Source organism: Nylanderia fulva, unplaced genomic scaffold, assembly GCF_048542155.1.
Source record: "Nylanderia fulva isolate GAGA-0341 unplaced genomic scaffold, ASM4854215v1 Scaffold14, whole genome shotgun sequence".
Taxonomy (NCBI): Eukaryota; Metazoa; Arthropoda; class Insecta; order Hymenoptera; family Formicidae; genus Nylanderia; species Nylanderia fulva.
Window position 1 is genome coordinate 323,209 of NW_028189622.1, and position 26,546 is coordinate 349,754.

Sequence of the window (26,546 nt, forward strand, 5' to 3'; positions counted from 1 at the left end):
TGATTTTGTCTTTATATAGGGCGTTAAAAAATATTGAACGATATTTGAATTCTGTTTTTCAAAATTATAAAAATTTTATTAAATTTTATTTCTTTGCTTTTGTTTTTATTTAATTTTATATTTAGGTTTTATTTAATTTTATATAGAGATAAAAACTTAAAAAAAATTTTTTTTAATTGTAGAGTATTTTTTATGAGTAATATTTTTTGCGGGTGATTTTGTCTTTAAATATAGAGTGTTTAAAAATATTGAACGATATTTAAATTGTTCTACATTTTTCAAAATTATGAATTTAATTGTATTAAATTTTATTTTATTTTATTTTTATTTAATTTTATATTTAAGAATATATATGGAAGAATGGAACCACGTGAGTTTACATAAGATAATTTAAGTATGAGACAAAACAAGCGCGCGAGAATAAAAAGTATATTTTACTTCAATCGAAAAAGGAGAATCAAAATATTTTTTATCTTTATAGAAAATGCTTAAAAAATTTTTGTTTTCAATAAACTAACAATTCGGATCAATAATGAAGCCAGAAACAACACTCGAGTTGATTAATTAATCTTTTTTTTTCTTTCTTACATCGTCAATGTCTAATTTTTTTTACATTTTTCTCGGTGACAAAAAGTCAAGAGTGTCGGAAAATTTTTGAACCGCCCTATATGCAGTGTGTAATAAAAATATGAACTAATTCAGGAGCGACCATAAGTTGGGTTAAAACTTAAGACACCTAACGTGATAGATAATTTAATTAAAAATGCTCAAAATAATTATTATTTTATTTCCAATAATATAAAAAAATATATACAGGGTGTAATAAAAATATGGGCAAATTCAGGAGCGGCCATTATAACAATCACAAGTTGGGTTAAAACTTAAGACATCTAATGTAATAGATAATTTAATTAAAAATATATGCTCAAGATAATTATTATTAAATATATTTCCAACAATATATAAAAAAATATATATATATATATATATATATATATACAGGGTGTAACAAAAAATATGGGCTAATTCAGGAGCGTGATAGATAATCTAATTAAAAATGCCGAAAATAATAATGATTTTATTTCCAACAATATAAAATAGTAAAAATAAATCTCAAAATAATTTATTCTCAAGGAAAATTGGCAAATTAATTTTTCAGAAAAAAGTCAGCAGCACCTGTCAAACTACGTCAAACATCAAACGAAGGTGCGCGATAAAAAATTCATTCTTGGACACGTAGGTTCGTACGAAATTTCTTTGCTCGTTTCGACGAACGCTCCTGAAGAAGTGGCCTACATTTTTGTTCCACCCTGTATGTCGCCGGTCATGGTACCATATCGATCCAGTGCGCAGGCACCACCGGTCGACCTCTCGCGACGAATCATCGCCCGTTACCTTGACACGCAGAATATAAGGTCCGGGTGTTCCCTTCGGTTAGGTTGCATTGTGCCTTGTTACGTCTTTTGCACCCGGGAGATGGCACACAGATATATATCCACTATCTTATATATATTTATGATTGTGAGACGTGTCGAAGATGGACGGGAAAAAATATATAGAAATGTTTATAGGCAAAAGTGACCGGACTTATATAGTATGCATACTATGATAGTCGGACGTGTAAATTTACAATGTAAAGAGAAATAATCTTTCTGGAGATCGCTGGACTTGACTTTGTCGACCTCCCTTGCGAAGATAGCATCTTTCTATTCGCGCAACATCCTTTTAGATAAATTACAATTTCTAGCAATTGATTTACAAAATAAAATTATGTATTAAAAAACCGACAAAAAATACAAAGATTTGTAGAAGTAAAAAATAATCGAGAAAAATTTTGCGAAATTACCTTTTTAAATAAGAATAAATTTTTAAAATATATTTATAGATTAAATAATAAATATATGTGTATTATATATTATATTAATATAATAATATACATATATATATTTATACAATTATTATTAAATAATAATATATAATATGTAAGAGGAAATTGATACAAGGATAAAATATCTTATTATTTCATTATTTTCATTCTTTTAATTGTATGCATATTGATTTTTATTAGTCTTTTTTACGTTTGTACATTTAGATCTCGAGATACTTAAATATTAATTTGACTATAAATCATACGTACGTATTTGTTTTTAGCTAGACCATCACTCAAATAAATTATGATAAATTGTACATCGATGTAAATAATTGCGTAATCAAAAAAATTGTACATATATGTATGCTGAGTCAACGCATGATGTAATGACGGATCCATCATCGGTGTAAATATAGTCGGTCGCATATTGTACAGCGAGATATCGAATCTCAGAATCTCAGGTAATCTCGGACAAAGTTTATAAGAGAGGGCAAACTAAATAAAACGGGGTTAACGTTGAAAATCGATCGTTGAATGAAACAAAAATATTGTATCGGCGATTTGACCGAATTAAATAAGCTTGAGCTAGATAATCGATATGAGGGGTAAATGCACTCGATCTATTATCTTACAATGCATCGTAAACTTTTTTCTTACGCAATTTCTTTCCGACTTAAATCTATTTTTTTCTACTCTTTTGTTGCAAGATTACAGTTTATGTATGTATATTATATATATAATTATATATTATTATATACATATATATTACCTATATATACTACCTATATATACTATATATATATATATTATATGTAAAATTGTATATTATTATCTATATATTATTAAATATATTATTTTCACATATTATTATATATTATATATTATTTTATATTATTATTTAATATACATATATATAGCATTTAAATTTAACCTAATGCTTTATTATTAAAAATTTGTGTAAAAATTTGAATTGACACTAATTTAGTGTTTCTCTTTCTCTTTCTTTCTTTTCTTAACAAGAGACACGGTAGTGTCTCGCGACCAGTTAAGGGCGTAGCCGAGACACCGTGTATCTTAACGCGAGTCGGACATTTGAGTCTTTATAATATTTCGAATTCTCAATAACGGCTGAAGCAATCGAGTTTATACTAGACTTAATCGATAGATTGAGTTTGAATTATATAATAAAAGTGTCTTTATTTCTGCTCTACGTGATCTGTAAGCAGAGATATATAATTGCAAAGTCGAAATATGAAAAATTTCTTTTAAGAAACGTCCCCGTCATCATTATTATCATCATCGACCACGCAAACATAGTAGTATCGTGCTACACGTATTCACACGTATACAACACATGCGCACACATATATCACACGTACACAACACATGAATAGATGCATGTATTGGAAATGTCCATCTCGCACGTTTTACAACAGACGGCGATAGTTGCCCTCCGCTATATTGACAGCGTGCGGGGTTAGATATTTTCAATTTCAATGTTTACATTCAATTTTAATGTTATTATTTGCAAATTTATTGTCATAATAATTTATGTGCAAGCTTACAGTCTGTGATACAAAATCAGATATTTTGCTATTATTTCAATAATATTTCAATTATATAAATTAAATCTTATATAAATGCCTATGTATGAGTATGCATATATTTTTAATAATTTTCTTAATTAGCTTCTATATTTTTTTCAGTTGTACATCAAGCAGGTAGCATTATCAGCTCACTTGTGAGCATGGGTTGGGCAATGGCTAGTTATCATCGCAGCATTCGATTAGCTTAACAAGATAAATCTAATATCAGTGCTATAGGAACTATTTTACAATTTTTCTGGCATTTTCTTATTGCAGGTACATATATATCCAATAATTAATATACAAAATTAAATATTATTCATCACACACTTTGTATCAAAATAATATATTTTTAAAAATTTATTTTAAATTTATTTAATCATTTTTATCATTGTGATTGTAGTGGCAAGGATTTTATTGCTCAGTGTCATTGCAAGCATCTGGCCTGTATATACCATAATATATTGTGTAATACATTGGCTAAGTATGACAATATAGATTTTGATAGATTCCCATGGAATATTGGAATTCATCCACCACATATGCAGCCTACAATTAAAGAACGCATTTATTCCATATGATTTGCTTCCGTTATTGGAATATTTAAAATAAAAATTTTATTAATAAATTTCGATGAAATAATTTATAAGAGGTTGAAGAAACTATGAAACAAATTCAGTCTCATAAAAGGGTAGTTGGAACAATAGTGGTGAATGCAGAAGGTATTACATGAGATCATTGACATGATTTACTTGTAGTTGTAAACAAAAATTTATAAAATTATATTTGTTTTAGGTATTCCTATAAAGTCAACATTAGATAATACGACAACAGTTCAATACGCAGGTTTGATAAGTCAATTGTCAGATAAAGCTCGTTCTGTCGTACGTGACTTGAATCCAACAAATGATTTAACTTTCTTGCGCATACGTAGCAAAAAACAAAATTATGATGGAACCAGATAAAGAATTCATATTAATAGTAGTACACAATCCAGTTGATTGATATTTAAAAGAAACAAAAATATATGTTAAGATTTATTTTTTTGGTTGTTAATTTAATCTGTATGCTACATTGGATGTTAATATCTATTCAATTAAATAAAGAAAAATAAAAGAATAAAGCTTAAAAATTATACAAAATGCAGTATTTAATTACTAATTTAACAAATTATGAACTTTTAGAGTTTTTAAATAGTGCTTTCTTCTTTGGTAACAATATTATATTTTTAAGTTTGATAATTATGAAAATATGTATATATAGTAATTCATGGCATGTTTATTTTTGTATTTAATACAATTATAAATGTACATTTCTCATCGCAATAAAATATCACAGTATCTTTTTTATAATTTAATTTTAATATTGAGATTGTTTTTATTCAGTGGAAAAAAAATGTGTAGTTGGTCCCTATTAATTATACATACATATAAGAGTGTCGCACAAATAATTCTATGCAGTCTTTTTAAGATAATATAAAAATACTTATAAATATAATCAATTAAAATACATATAATCAAAATTGTATGTATTAAAATTCAATAGCATATAAAAAAGATTTTTTAAAATTATATATATATAATAAAAATCCAACATTTTATATATATATATATATATATATATATATAAATATAAATATATATTTATTTATTGTATATCATAACGATCATTGTTGGGAGCTATTATTAGTAGTTTATTATTGGTATGTTAAGGCAGGATGACATAAGCGAACCGAATATATTTATTTATTTATTTATTTGTCTTTTTATTATCTTATACTTTTTATATTTTATTTTTCATTTTTTATATTTTATTTTAGTAATTTGCCATATGGTACATCACAATTTAGCGAGAATGTAAATATTGTTAACTTTTAACTTTGACATAATTTTCGGCGTGTTTATTCGTTAGTACAGTGTGCTCAGTCGTAGCAAGATGACACAAGTGAAACGCAGTTAATTTACCATCCGATCTTAAGTTAAGTCTCACCGGAGCGTACTTTTAAATGTCAATAATAACTCATTGTAAGTCTCATTTGTTACATTTCACGTTTTCAATTTAAATGTTGATTCTGATTGCATGTACATTAATTTCTAGAATGCTTCTATTGTAATTTTGAAAAGGACCACAACCCGTATGGTCGAAACGTCAATAAATATAGTTTAACAAATCGAATAGACAGCCAGTGTAGTCAGTTTAATATCTACTACCTTAGTATTTCCATTCCTGGCGAAACGAAATTTAATATTTTATTGTTTACCAATATATTATGGTATATACAGGGCCACCAGATGCTTGCAATGACACTTGAGCAATTAAAATCCTTGCCACTACAATCACAATGATAACACGTTCCTCCTTCCATCCCCTTTTCAATCATCTCTTCTTTGTCCCCTTTGTGTGCGCGCTACTCTCATGTCTTCCCTTCTTGGTTCTATGTCACCACTCAGGCCCTGCCCGCCCATTCATGTTGCTTCTTATTGCAAACCGATGCTTCTCACCTCTCCCAAACATTGCCTGCTCTTCTCCACACCACACTTACACACCCCCCGGCCTATCCCAAATTAAACCCAGCGCGACCCGTTCCAACCGGGCCGCCCATTACACCACCTATCTCTTCATTATGCCACACCACCATGTCCCCCTTCGATATGGTTACTTGTGCACAACCCCTCCTACTCCACACGCTTCCACCCACATGTACCAGATGTGAACACAAAGTCCTGCACTACAACACAAGCCGCCCAAGTGCCACAGTAGACAGTGAAAGGTGTACAGTGGACAATTTCAACAGTTGACTGCCGGAATATTCATAGAGGTAGTCGCAGATAATGAATACAATATAAATTACATTCTGCAAATGTAGAATTGTCCCCTACAAACCACTTATTTTCTCAAAAAAAGAGAACACCCCCCACAGATGACACCATAGTCCGGCATGTCGACAAAACGTCCGTCAAACACAACAAAATATTTTTCACACCGCAACCCCATGCTATAGATCAATGACAAACATATGTTTATACAATTAATACTCCTCTAAAAACAAGTTAACTGTAATTATTGCGCGAATAAATACACCTTCGCGTTATCAACAATAAAATCGCTCCACCTATGCAAATTTCAATTAATACATAATACAACGAAATTACCATAATTTTGTATAACATAAACTGGCGGTGCTCAATACATATTCTACTGATACGTAATAATTAACTGGTTAACCTTTCTAACTCATTGCAGCGCGCCCAGTTTTTTTAACTCACCTTTTTTTATATTCTTTTATATTTATCGAAATTACAATTGATAACACGACTCTGAAATTCAACTATCTCGCTCTTACACATGGTTTTACATATTCCTTCAGCGCCAACTACCACCTTGGCACTATTACTTTTGCAAAAAAGCATTACCTTTTAGAACATACCCAATTTATACTTGTCCATTCGCATAGTTTTTTTACACATCCAAAGTGAAAATACTTTTTTGTTTGACATATGCACTTACGCGGTTTTATGCAATCCCTTATAAAAGTATTACAACATTATTCTAAAAAACGTGTATCACCAGTATAAATTCGTAATACCACATAATAACCATCAAAAAAATAATTATTATAACAACACTTATTGAAATTTAAAATGTTCATATTGCTTCTACTCATACACCATATAGTTCCTGCTACTACTTCGCTGTTCAAGCGACATTTTCTTAAAATCTGCTTCCCACTGCTCGGCTGCTTGTCATACTCCGCCCCATCGGTAACTCCCGGCGGGTTACATCATCTTGTTCTGCCTATGGACAGCCCCAGAATTATTTATGCAGGTATGTCGGTGTATAACAAAACTAGTGCCCTTTAATAAATCTACAGTCGTTTTAATATACCAAGTACATCTGTTTTTAAAATACACAAAGACTTAAATGCACACTCTAATTGCAACTTGAACCAGGACCAACATCATCATACCCTCTACATTTTGTTGCCCTTAAGTCCCTGTTCAAATGACAAATTCTTTTCTTTTTTACGTTAAAAAAGAATGAAAATATTTGTTCGACCAAAATTTGTTATTCATATAATAACAATGTAGTTTGTAATATTAATTATTAACTATAAAACACATTTAAATAATTTATATATTAATAGATACTTTATTAAAAAACCCACTAAATAACGCCATTTGTCACATTATACGTTACTAGAAGATTTTTCATATCTTGAGCTAGATAAGATACAGATATCTCTTGTCGATCTAGTATTTATAAAAATAGCATACTTTAAGCTGTCATTAAATCTCACACTCGCTGCTGCATGAATTATTATAGTCACTCTTTCAACTAACACTAACATTTCTCTATCGGCAGCCGACAGACCCAAGTTCTCTTTACTAACATCACCAAAAAGTGGAATTATTTTTTTTAAATTTGAAGGTTGCTCTTTTCGCAGTTTATCGAATAACTGAAATAAAAATACATGTTATATAACGTACTTATATTACAATTGCCATGATTCTTATATCTTCAATAATTTTGCAAAAAAAATTGTAGAATATTTTTGTTACTTTTACACTATATCTTACGTTTTCAAATGTTCTCTCTACTATTACTTATACGTTTTTTAATTAAATTTATCACTTTTATCAAATTGTAAAATTAATTTTTTGTAAAAATAAGAAGCGTCATATGATAACACTCTCAAAAGAACATTTTCATTTAATCGTTAGAATAATTCTTAAAAAATTCAAAAAAGTATCTATACTTCTGTAATTGACTTACCGGTAATTTCAATATTTGTTCGAGCCTTTCGTTAATTAATGCTTTGTTCTTTTTTGGGCGCATCAATATAAACACTTCGCGAACATCTGGGCAAGATCGCAGTATCTTCTCCATGCATACTTTACCCATAAATCCTGTCGCACCTGTTAAAAATATACTTTGTCCAGCGTAAAACGATGTAATTGACTTGATTGGATTATTTATATTCTCATCCATCGTTATTAAAACAAAATCAATATAAATAATATAATAACAACGTAACTGCCAAAAATAAATACAAGTGCACTCGGAAATTTAATGATCTCTTTTATATTGATTTTTTCACAGCAGGAGTTTAATTAGATGACAAACTGAGCTCAAACTTCAACGACGTACGCTACTCAATTAAAATCATATGCTAGATTATCATTTGCTATATAACGTTTTGTTAAATAGATGTGCATCTAGACATTAATAAAACGGAAACTCTTTAAACCAAGGTTGAAAGAGCAAACTTACATAATGCAGTCTAATGTATGCTTGATCCAGTAGTATAATGACATGCTTTTTTGCAGTTTATTCTACAGTTTTTTTAACGTTATATTACAATTTTTTTTATTTTACATTAGACAACACAAATTAACTTGTGTTGTCCAAATAAAATTTATTTCTTAAACCTTGACATTCTTTATGAATAAGAAGGTATATTCCTTTTATTTCTCAACAATGAAATACTCGATAAAAAATTGATATAAATTTGTATTATTATAATTAGTTTATTAATGTTTATACAATAATTATCTAAACTTAATAACAATCTAGATTATATATTTGGTGCAACCGCAATTGTTAAATCAAATTTTTTTTATAAAACAATTAATCCACATTAATATTTATCATATATTATCCACATAATGAGAGTGCCGACCAATATTTTCACAATTCTATCGAGCCATAGCATCCTACAATCATAAAAGAGAATTAAATTATTATTTTGGACCATATATTTATATCAAATCATTAAAATCTCTTTCAGAATAACTCGGCTAATTGAATTTATATTTGAGATAGCTTAGTTTTACTATTATAGTGCTCGAAAAAGTAAACAATTTGTTTGTGCAATTTTATATAAAATTTAATGGATCAAAATTTTCACTGCGCGTTCCTACGTTGCCGACCTAATTTTCAAACTATAGGACTTCAATCGATCGACCAAACAATCGTACAGGTAACTTCGCGACGTCGCGTTTCCGCGTTAACGTTATCTCCGATTTTTTATCTCTCTCTCTCTCTCTCTCTCTCTCTCTCTCTGTTTTGTTCTCTGATTAATTTTTAGAATCACAATAGAGGCTGTGTAAAATTATATATCTTTCGATCTCGCAAAAATGATATAATGATATCTTTTCGTGTGTTTCTAAGTACGTACATATGTATCTGTGATGTGACGCGAGTTTTGCAACGAGATATGCATACCATCGTCGATAAAATCGATCATTTGTTAAAGACAGATATTTTTTTAAGACCAAGCAAGCCCGAAATGAGCGAAAGAAAAATATGCAGTTCTGCGACCGAAATCCGTTCTCCATTTCATTAAGTGCATGTTACCTCTTTCGATGCAGTTTCGCTGCATTCAGGTGATTCATATCCTCATTCAGTAAGTAAATTTTTGCACCGATTACGCTGTTTCGAAAGTAATGCACTATATTGAAATTTCTGTAGTCAAATCCGAAGTCTTTATTATTCTCGGGTGACAGATCATCGAAGAAATGTTGTAATTTCCTATTCGTAAATTGCCATTCATGTGTCAAAAAAAACGCTAGAGCACTGTTTGCGCAATAGACCTTCCTCTGCAATTTTAATAGCCTAAAAGAAAAGAGCACTTTGCTAAATATTTTTTTTTTACATTTACATATACTTAAAGATTTCACTTCTTGTTATAAAATAAATAAATAAGATATATATGTATATACAATGTTCATAAACTTTTCCTAATCTATAAAATCAAGAGACACGGTAGTGTCTCGCGACCAGTTAAGGGCGTAGCGGAGACACCGTGTATCTTAACGCGAGTCGGACATTTGAGTCTTTATAATATTTCGAATCCTCAATAATGGCTGAAGCAATCGAGTTTATATTAGACTTAATCGATAGATTGAGTTCGAATTATATAATAAAAGTGTCTTTATTTCTGCTCTACGTGATTTGTAAGCAGAGATATATAAATGCAAAGTCGAAATATGAAAAATTTCTATTAAGAAACGTCCCCGTCATCATTATCATCATCATTATCATCATTATCATCATCATTATCATCATCGACCACGCATACATAGTAGTATCGTGCTACACGTATTCACACGTATACAACACATGCGCACACATATATCACACGTACACAACACATGCAAGATGCATGTATGTAGTGGTAATTTTGTCCATCTCGCACGTTTTACAACAGATGGCGATAGTGGCGCTCCGCCATATCGGCAGCGTGCGGGGTTATGTTGGCTAACTCTCTCTCTCTCTCTCTCTCTCTCTCTCTCTCTCTCTCTCTCTCTCTCTCTCTCTCTCTCTCTCTCTCTCTCTCTCTCTCTTTCTCACACGCACACGCACACACACACACACTCTCTCATTCTCACTCACTCACTCACTGTTCGTCTTGTGTACTTATTTAGTACATTCATGATTAAACATCTATATGCATTAATGTGAAATTTACTTACAATTAGTTTACTTGAAATATTCAATCTCTAAAGTGTTTATCTTATAAGATAGACAAAAAAATCTGAGTAAATAATAAGAAAAAAAAACAAGGATTATTATTGTCATAATTTTTTATCAATTAAGTACTCTCAACTATCCAATAATTAAATAAATACGTACAAACGTGCGCGCGTGTACACACATACACATATTGATATTAAAGAGATTGAAGGAGAGGAAGGAGAAGATAAAAATTTAAATATTCACATATATTTTCAAATATTATATATGAATTTATAGTTTACATATCTAATTATTAATGAATTTCTAATTATATTAAACATATCAAAATAAAGACATACATGTATTTATCAAATGACTAAAATTATTGAATACAGACTTAAAAAATTTATTAAACATAGACTTAAAAAATTAATTAATTAAACATATTCCAAATTTAGAAAAAATAAACTTTATTTATATATGCAACAGCTTTTTAAACTAAATTTTTAAATTCTATTTTATATTAGACAATTATCTCAATCAACATCTACGTCCACATTAGCTGCACTGCAGACTACCTCTACAGCCACATTATCTGCTCCGCGGATATAGCGTTATGCCAATACGATACATTACATGTACTTACTTACTTGCCTTTACTGTACCAACTCTTGTTCTTTCCACGTAATCATGTTTTTACAGTTATCGTTTGCTGTATATCTTCCAGCAAACTTTATTTCGTGTGAAGTGTATTTAATTAATTAAATCTCTGCGAAAGATTGAGAAGATGAAGGGATAATTCAAACTATGAAGACATGGTTACATGGAAAAGACAAGAGTTGATACAATAATAAAGACATACATGTATTTGTATCCTGCTGGCAGGATAAGGTTATAGAAGTTGATTGAGATTGAAAAATAATAATGAAAATAATAAAAAAAATAAAGACACATGTATTTGTATCGTGCTGGCATAAAGTTATAAAAGTTGATTGAGATTGAAAAATAATAATAAAAATAATTAAAAAAAGGAAATATTCAATCATCATTTAAAAGCATATTTGAAATCTATAGAATAAACAGTTTTTGCAAAAAATGTGGAGCATTTGAGCTCTAGTAAGTCTAAAAATAAATGAAACATCAATTAATAATAACTGATGTTATATATATATTATATATATAAACCAATTTGTTGCAATATTCACTATAAAAGGTTGTAAGGGTAAGATGGCTAAAAGTGAATAATTTAAAAGATAGTTAACATAATTTTACATAAACTGAAATATTTCATAAAATAAAATATTTGTAATATTTCGAAGATTATGTAAGATTATGTAGATACATAAAAATTATACCTTTACAACTTTTTTATAGTAAATATTGCGAGGAATCGATATATATGAGAAAAATTAAGGTAATCCTATTTTGAAAATATAAGTGACCTTTAAATAAACTTGAAAATCGCCGTTTAGGAAAAAGTCTGTGTCAACTTTTTCTTTTTTGAAATCCTGCAACTTTTATCTAAATTTAATAGAAAATGTATAAAAAATGCTCGACATTAGTACACACACACACACACACACATATGGGTAAATTTATATAAATAGGGTGCTTTAGGAGGAATGATCAGGATTCTAGGATATGATTGTACACATCATTTTAAGCAAAGAAGTTTAGATAAACATGTTTAATAATTGTTCTATTCCGGTCATAAAAATATACAAAAATGAATGATATAATCTCTAAAAACTCACCTTTAAAAAAAGGTAAAAAAGGCGACCAGTTAAGGGCACGCCATTAACAAAAATTATCCATTGCAAACCCATGTAGAATCCTATCCTATTGCAAACCCATGTAGAATCCTATGAAAAATTAATCATTGCAAACCTATGTAGAATTCTAGGCAAAATTAACCATTGCAAACCCATGTAGAATCGTACCCATTGCAAACCTATGTAGAATCCTATGAAAAATTAACCATTGCAAACTCATGTAGAATCCTATGAAAAATTAACCATTGCAAACCCATGTAGAATTGTATTAAAAATTATCCATTGCAAACTTATGTAGAATCCTACATTGCAAACCCATGTACAATAGAATTGTATGAAAAATTATCGATTATAAACCCATGTACAATCGTAACAAAAGTAATGAAATAAAAAAAAAATTGCGCCAAGTGAAGTGAAAGTAGAAACTTGTACCAGTGGAAAATTAAAGTTGCAGACATATATAGAGTCGTATAATGAATCAGTAAAAATTTAAATTTGCAAATGTAGAATCGTACCATAAAAAAACTTATCTTTTAAAAAAAAAGATAAACAAGATGCCAAGTCCATGCGCCATGTGAAAAAGAAATAAAAATTTTAGTTAAAAAAACTGGGCGCGCTGCTAAGTTTCAAAATTACAATGCACCTTAAAGTAACATTAATTAATTTAAACACAAAACATATTTTAACTGTAATGAGTTTAAAAGTAACAATTTAATTTTAATATTGTTAGAATATTATTTAGCAGCGCTCCCAGTTTTTTTAACTAAAATTTTTTTATTTCTTTTTCACATGGCGCATGGACTTGGCATCTTGTTTATCTTTTTTTTTTAAAAGATAAGTTTTTTTATGGTACGATTCTACATTTGCAAATTTAAATTTTTACTGATTCATTATACGACTCTATATATGTCTGCAACTTTAATTTTCCACTGGTACAAGTTTCTACTTTCACTTGGCGCAATTTTTTTTTTATTTCATTACTTTTGTTACGATTGTACATGGGTTTATAATCGATAATTTTTCATACAATTCTATTGTACATGGGTTTGCAATGTAGGATTCTACATAAGTTTGCAATGGATAATTTTTAATACAATTCTACATGGGTTTGCAATGGTTATTTTTTCATAGGATTCTACATGAGTTTGCAATGGTTAATTTTTCATAGGATTCTACATAGGTTTGCAATGGGTACGATTCTACATGGGTTTGCAATGGTTAATTTTGCCTAGGATTCTACATGGGTTTGCAATGATTAATTTTTCATAGGATTCTACATGGGTTTGCAATAGGATAGGATTCTACATGGGTTTGCAATGGATAATTTTTGTTAATGGCGTGCCCTTAACTGGTCGCCTTTTTTTACCTTTTTTAAAGGTGAGTTTTTAGAGATTATAGGATTCTACATGAGTTTGCAATGGTTAATTTTTCATAGGATTCTACATAGGTTTGCAATGGGTACGATTCTACATGGGTTTGCAATGGTTAATTTTGCCTAGAATTCTACATAGGTTTGCAATGATTAATTTTTCATAGGATTCTACATGGGTTTGCAATAGGATAGGATTCTACATGGGTTTGCAATGGATAATTTTTGTTAATGGCGTGCCCTTAACTGGTCGCCTTTTTTTACCTTTTTTTAAAGGTGAGTTTTTAGAGATTATAAAGCTTACATGGGACGTGCACGGAATAATTTTAGGATTGAGTCTATAAAAAGTGCAGGCAAGATATGCATAATAAGTACAACTAAATAGTAAAACAAACGGCTATTAGTTGTAGTTATGCCTGGGGACCAAATAATGTTTTCCAAAGGTACTTCTTCAGCGAGTTTAAATCCCAGTTCAATCAGATGCTTCATGTTTATCCCTTTTACATCATGTCCCGAACAGTTATAAACATGAATCGTATTGTCTTCGGTGAAGCTGAATAAAAAAATAATGTCACTAATGTAATATCAGTGTGATAGATATAGACAAAATAATGTAAACACCTGTGAAAAATATTTGTTTATTAATAAGATGTTGGCTACCATTTGCCATTAATTCTTGGAATTCTTGGAAGAGAACATATTTTATTTGAATAGTCTCTATTAAAATGTTGTTCCATTCTTTTATCTGCCAATAGCTTTAAAGTTTCTCTTTTTCAAAATTGCCTACAGTCTGATGATATTAGATTATTCTGATGATATTAAATTATTAAGAAAAATTGAAGCTGTATTAAAGACAAATTGTGGTTCAACATCTTATTAATAAACAAATGTAGTGTATTTTTCACAGATGTTCACATTATTTTGTCTGACCTCTGTATATTTGCTTAGAGCTTTAGAAAATAACAAGATTGATAGACGATTTTATTATGTGTAAAGCACATATATGCATACGTTTTGATTCCACGTTTCCACGCCACTATTAACATTGTCTTAATGGCCACGTCAACAGGCATAAAATCCGATGTAACGATAGGATCGATAAACACAACACGAAGAATACCTTTGCCCCCGCCAACCAACATTCCAACAGGACCGTTAAAATTATCTAGCGAGCCTTTTACTGGATCAAACGCTGTAGAGATAACTAAAGAAAAAAAAATCCTATATAAACCATCATTATTTTATCTATTTTTATATCGTTTCTTGGCAGAATAATTTTATTATTCAACTATAATTTTTTAAAACCACAATCTCCACTTGATTCCTCTCGACCATATAATTTTTTATTTTAATTGTGACACTGTAGCCAGCCTTTTACTGGATCAAATGCTGTAGAAATGACTAAAGAAAGAAAAAATCCTATATGATCCATCATTATTTTATCTATTTTTATATCGTTTCTTGGCAGAATAATTTTTTATTTTAATTGTGACACCTAAATATTACAATCATCTGCTTTGTATACTCTTTTAAACAGATTTCTTTGAAAAATTCAAATTCTAATTTTGATTCCAAAACCATCGTGAAAGTGTTACGTGCCTATGGATGGACGAACGATGACGCAAGGCAATGACTTTGAATAGTCGCTTACAACTTGCTCCGCCAATCTTTTTGTGAAAGTATACGTGTTTGGCATCGTTCCCAGATATCTAAAAGTGAACGTGAACGTATTTTAAGAGACAAAAAGGACGCTATGCGGTGTTCATTAACTTACTTTGCTGTAAACGTTTTCAAAATATGCTCGTCAAAATGTTCGGCGACTTTAATCACTTCTCTCCAATCCAAATCTGATGGATAAAGTGTCTCATCAACCACTGGCTTGTCTGTTTGCGTATACGTAGAACTGACGTGTAGGAAAACCTTGAATCATTTACGCACAAATTAAATATTATACAAGAAAAATACATATATAAATTATGAAATTTATTTTTGATAACACATGATAACACATGAAAGATTTTATTACTCGAAATTATATTTAAGTGAAATTAATTTAATCTCATATATTTCACTTATTTGTATAAATACTGCAACAATTTTGATCTTAAAAATTGATAGGTAAAAAATATATATACTACAAGTTTTTTCATTTTTTCTGCTAAAATGCAAATATCCCGCGTTGACCTAGTGTTGTTGAAAACAGCTTCACGTAAACTTTCATCAAATCGAACAGAAGCCGCGACATGAAAAATTATAGACACTCTTTCGATCAACATTTCTCTATCGATCGGTTGCAATCCTAAGTCTTCAAGACTTACATCACCGTGAATTGCAATTAATTTATTAAAAGCAGATGGTCGCTCACTTCGCAAAACGTCAAAAAGCTAAAACAATCGTCAATAATTAGTAATATATTCTATATTGAAATTTTAATTTTACGATTTCAATCATTTTATTTATATTTCATCCCAAGAGGATTTCTTCGTTAGGAGAAAGAGAATTTTTTAAAGCGAAAAATTATAATAAAATAATTCTTTTTAAATAAGAAAGGAAGATGGTCTTCTTTATCACTCTCTTTTTATAAAAATGTATTTTCAACAATTTTTGAAAGCTGCTCTTTAAAGATTATAAACTGCTCATTAGGAATTATATATGTAGTTTTTATAAACTTTTGAATAAAATTTTAAATTTTGTCGCATTTACAAGTTATAACAATTTTTTTATAGATTATTTAACCGTTGCTCAAAAACATATATACATTTTTATTTTTTATAACTTTACCTTGTTATCCAACATTTTTTTCAGTCTTTCGTTTATGTTCAGTCCCTTCTTCGGTCTGATCAAAACAAAAATTTCACCAACATCGGCACAAGATCGCAGTAACTTTTCACATAGCGCTTTGCCTATAAATCCTGTACCGCCCGAAATTAAAATGCTACGACCTGCATAAAATGCAGGTATAAACGTATTTGCTGCACCTTTGTTCATGTCTATAAATGCAACTACTTCCGATAAGACGAATAAAGTATAAAAAGATAATGTGTTTAGTTATAAAACTGTAACAAAAATAGCAAGATTTGATTTAAATGTTAATTTTTAAAATCAAGAAAAACATATAAAGTAAAATTATTTTAAACATAAGCCAAACGATTGAATTTGAAACGAGAGTCGAAGTACTTCGTCTTCGATAAAAGATGGAAACGTGAATGAGCACAATGAATTTTGTGAACAGGAAATGACATAAGAATGATTTAATGGTAATGATATGCCAAAGAAGTTCAAAGGAGCAAGTTCTTCCATATTCATGTGTTTATATATATCATGTTTATATATATATATATATATATATATATATATATATATATATATATGTATGTGTGTGTATAAATATATATCTATATATATAAGCACCGTCTGTCTGTATGTATGTACGCGAACTACTTCCACATTTGTGGACCGATATTCGTGAAACTGGTACCAAAATGTTGCAAATTTTTTGGGGGTGGCTGCTGTGGGGTTTTTTTTTTAATTTTTTAATTTTTTTTTTTTCTACAGAGGAGGGTATGTTTAATCTTTTTTTGCAATATTTCTGAACACATGGTATCAAAATGTTGCAAATTTTTTTGGAGATAACGACGATGCGGTTTTTTTAAGTGTTACACCCTCACCCACGCACCCACCCACGCATCCACCCACGCGCATGCGCATTTATGGACCAATTTTCACGAAATTAGTACCAAAATTTTGCAAATTTTTTTGAGAAAACTACTGGTTTATTTTTTTAAGTTTACCCCTCCACCCACGCACCCACCCACGCAATCGTATATTTATGAACCGATTTTTTTTAAATTGGTACCTCTTCCGGCTCTTGCCCATCGAGCTTTCTGTTTTACTGCAAAAAATGATTATATTACATAATATTTATTTATAATATTATATTATTATATATAATATTGAGGAGGGAGAGGGAGAGAGAGAGAGAGAGAGAGAGAGAAAGAGAGAGAGGGATTAATTTAATCTATATATATAAGCACCGTCCGTCTGTCTGTCTGTCTGTCTGTGCCCGAACTACTTCCGCATTTGTGGACCGATTGTCTCGAAATTGGTACCAAAATGTTGCAAATTTTTCGGGGGTGGCTGCTGTGGGTTTTTTTTTTAATTTTTTTATTTTTATTTTTTTTCTTCAGAGGAGGGTATGTTTTTGCGAAAAAAATTTTTTTTTGCAATATTTCTGAACACATGGTATCAAAATGTTGCAAAATTTTTGGAGATAGCGACGATGCGGTTTTTTTAAGTGTAACACCTCCACCCACGCATCCACCCACGCATCCACCCACACGCATGCGCATTTATGGACCAATTTTCACGAAATTAGTACCAAAATGTTGCAAATTTTTCTGAGGAAACTGGTGTTTTATTTTTTTAAGTTTACGCCTCCACCCACGCAATCATCCACGCGCGTGCGCATTTATGGACCAATATTTTTACGAAATTGGTACAAAAATGTTGCAAATTTTTTGGAGATGGCGACGATGCGGTTTTTTCAAGTGTTACACCTCCACCCACGCACCCACCCACGCGCATGCGCATTTATGACCAATTTTCACGAAATTAGTACCAAAATGTTGCAAATTTTTTTGACAAATCTGATGTTTTATTTTTTTAAGTTTACGCCTCCACCCACGCACCCACCCACGCAATCGTATATTTATAAACCGATTTTTTTTAAATTGGTACCAAAATGTTGCAAATTTTCTGAAGATGGCGACGATGTGGTTTTTTCAATTGTTACATTTCCACCCACGCATTCATCCACGCGCGTGCGCATTTATGGACCAATATTTTTACGAAATTGGTACAAAAATGTTGCAAATTTTTTTGAGAAAGCTGCTGTGTGGTTTTTTAAAGTTTTATCCCACCCACGCATTCACCCACGCATTCACACATTTATTCACAGACTTTTTCGAAATTTGTACTCAAATTTTGTTGAGGATGGCTACTATGATTTTAACAAATTTTTATCATCCTATTCATCCACCCACGCACCCATGCACCCATGTGCATACGCATTTATTGACTTGGTCACACCAATAAGTAATTTTAAATAAATTTGTGTACATGTTTGTGATTGCAAAAATTTGCAACATTTTGGTACTAATTTCGTGAAAATTGCATACAAATTAAAGGTTTATTTACACAAATTGCACACATAATCACAAATACGTACACAAATTTTTTAAAAATTACTTCTTGGTGTGACCAAGTCAATAAATACGTATGCAAATGGGTGCATGGGTGCGTGGGTGGATGAATAGGATGATAAAAATTTGTTAAAATCATAGTAGCCATCTCCAACAAAATTTAACTACAAATTTCAAAAAAGTATGTGAATAAATGTGTGAATGCGTGGATGCATGCGTGGGTGGGATAAAACTTAAAAAAACCACACAGCAGCTTTCTCAGAAAAATTTGCAACATTTTGGTACTAATTTCGTGAAAATTGGTCCATAAATGCGCATGCGTGTGGGTGGAGGTGTAACACTTGAAAAAACCACATCGTCGCCAAAAATTTGCAACATTTTGGTACCAATTTTTTAAAAAATCCGTTCATAAATATGCGATTGTGTGGGTGGATGCGTAGGTGAAAGCGTAAACTTAAAAAACCCCACACACATACACACAGAGAGAGAGAGAGAGAGAGAGAGAGAGAGAGAGAGAGAGAGAGAGAGAGCGTGTGTCTTAAAGAAAGAGGGAGGGAGAGAGATAAGGAGAGAGAGAGCATGTGTCTTAAAGAGAGAGAGAGAGGGAGCGCGTGTGTTTTAGAGTGAGAGAGAGAGAAAGCGTGTCTTAAAAAAAGAAAATAAAATATCTGGGAGAAAGAAATAGATAACATAGTAGTCATCTACAAAAAAATTTAAACATTTATTTTGGTATAAATTTCGTGAAAGTCGAACAACAAATGTGGAAGTAGTTCGCGGTAATACAAAAAAAGAATTAATTTTTTGTGTTAAAACGGATTTAATATAGACTATATGAGGACCGCGCAAAGCGCGGTCCGAATAGAAAGGCTGGCTTTGAGGACCGCGCGAAGCGCGGTCCGAAAAGCTAGTCTATATATATAAGTACCGTCCGTCTGTCTGTATGTACGCGAACTACTTCCGCATTTATAGACCGATTTTCGTGAAACTGGTACCAAAATGTTGCAAATTTTTTGAGGGTGGCTGCTGTGGGTTTTTTTTTTAAATTTTTGAATTTTTATTTTTTTCTTAGAGGAGGAAACGATATAAAAATAGATAAAATAATGATGAATTATATAGGATTTTTCTTTCTTTAGTCATTTCTACAGCATTTGATCCAGTAAAAGGCTGGCTACAGTGTCACAATTAAAATAAAAAATTATAGTTGAATAATAAAATTATTCTGCCAAGAAACGATATAGAAATAGATAAAATTTTTGCGAAAAATATTTTTTTTTTTCAAATTTCTACGCCAATGTGTTCAGAAATATTGCAAAAAAAGATTTTTTTAAGTTTAATGATTTTTCTTATACCTTTACTTACCCACCCACGCGCCACCCACGCACTTTCACATTAATGGATCAATTCCCTAGAAATTATTAATTAGGTAGTATTAAATTTTTTTGAGAAGCCTGCTATTTTCTTTAATTAAATTTTACACTCACTCATGCATCTACCCATGCGCACGCGTATTTATGGATTGATTTGCACGAAATCGGGACCAAAATTTTATGAGAATGGACCTATTTTCATTAAATTGGTATCAAAATGTTGTAATTTTTTGGGGATGGCGAGAATTTGGTTTTTTTGTTCTACACTCCCATTAACCCACCCACGCATTCTATCCACTGTAGATATGAAAAAGAAACATATTTATATTTTTAATAAAATCATCTTTTGGTAGTGACGTGATTGTTAAATAACATTATTAGATAAGAGCATTTATTAATATATTGTTTCTTTTCAATCGTAAAATTTTTTAAATTACTTTTAGTGAGTTTTTATAAAAATCACCCCTTAGGTGGTGATATGAGTTCTTTTAACATGTTATTTTATAAATGACTATCTATATATATAAGTAGCTGGTTTCATATATTAAATGTCATCATTGATTAAACAAATATAAATCAATTTAAAAATACAATTATAGAAAAAAATAATATACCAAAAGAAATAAAAAAAGAAATTGAAGAATTTCAAAATGGTAAATATAAACAATTTATTTATTTAAATAAAATAATATTTTTTATTTATAAATTTGTTAATCGTTTTATTTATATTATATTATCATATATAATATATAACCTAATATATTTTTAATTAAAAAATTTCGGTACTTAAAGATGATCAAATAAATATAAATCAATTTGAAAATACAATTATCGAAGAAAATAATATTTAGGGAATAGAATATGTTATAAAAATAGGAAATAGGAACAAAGGAAATAGAAAATGTTATAATAAATAAAGCAAATGGATTTGAAATTAAAAGTATATAATACATTGATAAATACATTTAATATATCTACAGAAATTGAAGAAAGGTTTTGAGGACCGGCGCGAAGCGCGATCCGAAAAGCTAGTATATATATATATATATCATGTGAGTTACGTAATTAGTTTCATAGATGAATGCATGTTGTAATATCAACATGTGTAATTACAAATCTTTTTCCATCTTCTGCATTTCTCTTTATTTATTATAATAAATTATTTCATCAATCAAAATTAATATTGGACGCTAGTGGTGAAAATACTTTCACGACGTTTCGACCATTTGGTTGTGGTCCTTATCAAGTGAGAATTCCATCAATTAGAATGAGATTAACGCAACATAAAACCGATCTTATTTAAAATTAATAGTTAAAAGAGGAACACGTCCCATCGCTATGATGTTTCGTCAACGTCGTGAGAGTATTGAATAAAATTGCTAGTTACGTCGAAATCAATTTTGCCAAGTTTAATTTATTTCATATTATACATCAAGTATTATATATTACACTATAGTTGTTTGTGACGATGTTGATCAGTTTGCGATCTGAGAATATTTAACAATCAGTGTCGGTTCACTTATATATCATCCATATTATTCCAATAACAATGATAGTTTTAAATGCCGTAGCAAACAAATCTAATCTAAAATATTTGTAAAATAAACACATTATTTTTTTTAATTTTTCATAATATTTATCCAACAACAAATTATTTTAATTATATTTTTATTTTATATGCATATAAATTCTTTATTAATAATAAATTATTATTAATAATCTTTTAATTTTTTGAAAATTTTCTCTCCCCCTATTATTTAAAATTCTATTATTATATGTAATATTAATAACTATATATATAGTACAATCTATATGTATTATTTAAAATCAAATTTAAAAAGTATTTAAAATTAAATTTCTTTTTTTAAATAAGATTCGAAGCGCTATTATATTTTTATTTAATACGATAACAATCGCAATCTTCAAATCTTTATTATTGTCATTGAATAATTAATTTTAATTTGTCTTGCATCTCATAAACGATAGTAATATTTTTATAAAATACATTCTTTACACTCACCTTCTGCGATACGCTTTGGCTACATCTAAGCGATTCATGTCCTCGTGAAAGAGATATTTTTTAGCTCCAATTAAACTGGCCCTTTATTTCGTAAAATAAATATCTAATGACTTAACATCATCTTCGATGTAAACATTGCTTAAAAAGTTAAAATAAAAAATATTTACCTGTAAAATTCTTTAACATCAATATTTAAAATATCACATGAGAATGCTTCTTTGTCTTCGGGTAGAACTGAATCGAATAAATCTATACCATTGTTATTTTTAAATATCCATTGATGATTCGCAAAATATCCCACAGCGCAGCAGGCCGTGTATACTTTTTTTTGCAGTGTTAATAGCCTACATTGCGTATACATTTATAAAGCAATTTATGCAAATGATGTAATGTCAGCTATACTATTGAATCGGGAAATATAGAAAGTTTCGTAAAAAAAATGTTTAAAAGAAATATTTAATTTTATACAAATTGCGTTAAAAAATATTTCTTTACTAACAATAAGTTTTGCCTCTGCGCACATGCGTGTACATTGATATTTTAGAAATACATACCCAAATAGCCACAGTAATTATTATGACATCATTTTGATGTCAAAATGCATCATTTGTCATCAAAATACTTAGGCTATCTGGGTATATATATATATATATATAGATATATATATATATACATATATATATATATATATATATATGTCTATATTTATGACAAAAAAAATAATTTTTGCATTAAAAATAAATTTTATTTTAGATAGTATGGTTTTTAGTCATTTGTTCTGTCTTCTTTTCTCTTTCTCTCTGTCTCTCTTCTTCTAATCTTCCCGATTCAATTAAACAACTGTATTTAATAGGATATGAATGATCTGTAAATTTGAGAGCAAAATGTTTGGTACTTACATAGGTTTATGTTTCGTAAGTTTTAAAATCAGATCTATTAAAATAGCTGGCAAGATATGCAACAACATTGTCAATATATAATATATGATGGAATTATCAGTAATTATTACACCGGGAGTCCAAAGAGTTTGCTCGAAGGGTATCTCATCTAGAAGTTGAAAACCCATTTTACAAATTGATTCTGTGGACAATCCTCTCAGATTGGAAGAAGTACAATTTATGATAAAAGGTGAAGAACCCGGCTTGAAGCTAATAAATAAATAAAATTATAAATTTAATTAAAAAATTGTTATTTATACAAAATTATATATAAAAACATTAGAGTGCATTAGGGTGCAATATTATTAGTATTTTTGAAAAATTTAGAAGTTTGTGCGAGTTACAAAATATTATTATAAAGTCTTAAACATTCAAAATTAATAAATTTTAATAAATCAATTTCAAAATTGTCAATTTAATTATGAAATAATTTTTTTTTGAGTAAAATGCGTATGATTTCGCTGAAATGTTGATTTAGTTTTAAAATGAAAGGAGAAACTTTTTTTTCATATTTGTAGCATGCACTTAATGCAGTTAAATATATAATACTTTATATGTATTTTTATTATATGAGTATTTAGTATTTTGAGATAATAATCGTACCTGGTCAATCCAATCTTCCAAACTGTGATTATCAAACATTTGATGGCAACATCTACCGACATCACATCTGGACGAAGATGTTTATTAGTCTTGAATACTCGTAGTACTCCTTTACCACCACCGACGAGTATTCCTACTATACCATTCAAATTATCTATCCATCCTGGGAATGGATCGTTCAATGTATTTGACACTAAAATATGAATCATACTTGTTAAATACGTATTGCTACATTATTGTTTATTCTAGTAATCTATCAAGGTATTTTTTTATTTTTTGTATTGTGAAACGAAATTTACTTGTTAGTTATTTCCAATAACAGTAGAGTAAACGTTTTGTAATAATTATGTATCATATGAGAATTTATGTGGAATGGTTTTCTAATATAAACACTTTATTTTAAAATACACATACATTTTTTATATTTTATTAAGAGATATTCTTTTTGATATGTCAAATTGTAAATCGCATTCCAAAAGGGAAAAGTAAAAATTTATTTTTAACATCTTAAAGAAAAAAAATAACATACCTATAGAAGGTCTTACAATCGCACAAGGTAACGATGAAGAATAATCCGCTATTACACTCTCAGCTAAATTTTTCGAGAATATGTATGTGTTGGGAAAACATTCCAAACATCTGTACATAATATTTCAAAATTATATGAAAAATTAATAGCCTTAGAATATCATATTATACTTAAAATTTTAACTATATATATTGTACATATATTTGTGCATATATTACATATGCACTAACGCGGTTTTATGCATATATTAAAAGTCTTATTATAAAAAACGTGTATCACAGTATAAATTATTAATAAAATAATAACAATAAATATAATAATATATAAATAAAAATTATTTGAAATTTATAAATGTTATATTGATTTTATATACATATAGTTTGTCATACTTAGCTGTAAAGACATTTAAAATATGCTCATCCAATGACTCGGCTGCTTTGATCATTTTCCGCCAATCGGCTACTGGTGGGTATATTTTTTCTTCTATGACAGAATTATTTATATGCGCGTATGCTGTACTAACATAAACTAGTGCCTTTAATAAATAAATACGTTTTAATAGTAAAGTTACATGTTTTTTAAAATAATGAAGACTTAAATGAACTTAATTGCAATTGAAAGGAAATCATATTTATTTTTGTTGTTAAGTGTTTAACTGTAATTCTTTTTACGTAAAAAAAAAAATAAAATTATTGTTCGACAAAATTTTCATACTATAATAACAATAGTTTGTAATATTAATTATTATATTATACACATTAAATAATTTATATATTAATAGATACTTAAAAAAACACTAAATACGCCATTTGTCACATTTATACTTACTAGAAGATTTTTCATATCTTGAGCTAAGATACAGATATCTCTTGTCGATCTAGTATTTATAAAAATAGCATACTTTAAGCTGTCATTAAATCTCACACTCGCTGCTGCATGAATTATTATAGTCACTCTTTCAACTAACATTTCTCTATCGGCAGCCGACAGACCCAAGTTCTCTTTACTAACATCACCAAAAAGTGGAATTATTTTTTTTAAATTTGAAGGTTGCTCTTTTCGCAGTTTATCGAATAACTGAAATAAAAATACATGTTATATAACGTACTTATATTACAATTGCCATGATTCTTATATCTTCAATAATTTTGCAAAAAAATTGTAGAATATTTTTGTTACTTTTACACTTTATCTTACGTTTTCAAATGTTCTCTCTACTATTACTTATACGTTTTTTAATTAAATTTATCACTTTTATCAAATTGTAAAATTAATTTTTTGTAAAAATAAGAAGCGTCATATGATAACACTCTCAAAAGAACATTTTCATTTAATCGTTAGAATAATTCTTAAAAAATTCAAAAAAGTATCTATACTTCTGTAATTGACTTACCGGTAATTTCAATATTTGTTCGAGCCTTTCGTTAATGCTTTGTTCTTTTTTTGGGCGCATCAATATAAACACTTCGCGAACATCTGGGCAAGATCGCAGTATCTTCTCCATGCATACTTTACCCATAAATCCTGTCGCACCTGTTAAAAATATACTTTGTCCAGCGTAAAACGATGTAATTGACTTGATTGGATTATTTATATTCTCATCCATCGTTATTAAAACAAAATCAATATAAATAATATAATAACAACGTAACTGCCAAAAATAAATACAAGTGCACTCGGAAATTTAATGATCTCTTTTATATTGATTTTTTCACAGCAGGAGTTTAATTAGATGACAAACTGAGCTCAAACTTCAACGACGTACGCTACTCAATTAAAATCATATGCTAGATTATCATTTGCTATATAACGTTTTGTTAAATAGATGTGCAT

The 26,546-nt window shown here is 29.2% G+C and overlaps 3 protein-coding genes and 1 long non-coding RNA gene across 5 annotated transcripts; 2 read left to right on the plus strand and 2 right to left on the minus strand.

The window, feature by feature from the left end:
* Positions 1–3,093: 3,093 nt before the first annotated feature.
* Positions 3,094–3,980, plus strand: LOC146724284 (uncharacterized). Its single transcript, XR_014924148.1, has 3 exons — positions 3,094–3,346; positions 3,577–3,732; positions 3,860–3,980. It is a non-coding gene; the product is annotated as an uncharacterized LOC146724284 (long non-coding RNA).
* A 10-nt stretch (positions 3,981–3,990) lies between these two features.
* LOC146724285 (dynein light chain roadblock-type 2-like) lies at positions 3,991–4,477 on the plus strand. Its single transcript, XM_085480268.1, has 2 exons — positions 3,991–4,178; positions 4,252–4,477. The coding sequence occupies exons 1-2, from the start codon at positions 4,121–4,123 to the stop codon at positions 4,419–4,421; spliced, it is 228 nt and encodes a 75-aa protein (XP_085336394.1). The 5' UTR covers positions 3,991–4,120; the 3' UTR covers positions 4,422–4,477.
* A 4,473-nt stretch (positions 4,478–8,950) lies between these two features.
* LOC114935349 (fatty acyl-CoA reductase 1-like) lies at positions 8,951–17,271 on the minus strand. The gene is made up of 8 exons (XM_029308174.2): positions 16,837–17,271; positions 16,191–16,439; positions 15,830–15,975; positions 15,655–15,764; positions 15,067–15,259; positions 14,360–14,608; positions 9,814–10,071; positions 8,951–9,170 (listed from the first exon to the last, which is right to left on the minus strand). The coding sequence occupies exons 1-8, from the start codon at positions 17,041–17,043 to the stop codon at positions 9,095–9,097; spliced, it is 1,488 nt and encodes a 495-aa protein (XP_029164007.2). The 5' UTR covers positions 17,044–17,271; the 3' UTR covers positions 8,951–9,094.
* A 4,746-nt stretch (positions 17,272–22,017) lies between these two features.
* Positions 22,018–26,492, minus strand: LOC114938613 (fatty acyl-CoA reductase 1-like). 2 transcript variants are annotated; one of them, XM_029312604.2, is made up of 9 exons: positions 26,107–26,492; positions 25,542–25,790; positions 25,103–25,248; positions 24,714–24,823; positions 24,185–24,377; positions 23,543–23,791; positions 22,811–22,987; positions 22,644–22,724; positions 22,018–22,208 (listed from the first exon to the last, which is right to left on the minus strand). In XM_029312604.2, exons 1-9 carry the CDS (start codon positions 26,317–26,319, stop codon positions 22,139–22,141), a joined length of 1,488 nt encoding a protein of 495 aa, XP_029168437.2. In that variant the 5' UTR covers positions 26,320–26,492; the 3' UTR covers positions 22,018–22,138. The 2 variants fall into 2 exon arrangements, with proteins under 2 accessions (XP_029168437.2, XP_085336190.1); XM_085480064.1 differs by lacking the exon at positions 22,018–22,208 and having other exon boundaries at positions 22,640–22,724; positions 26,107–26,491.
* Between the last annotated feature and the right edge of the window lie 54 nt (positions 26,493–26,546).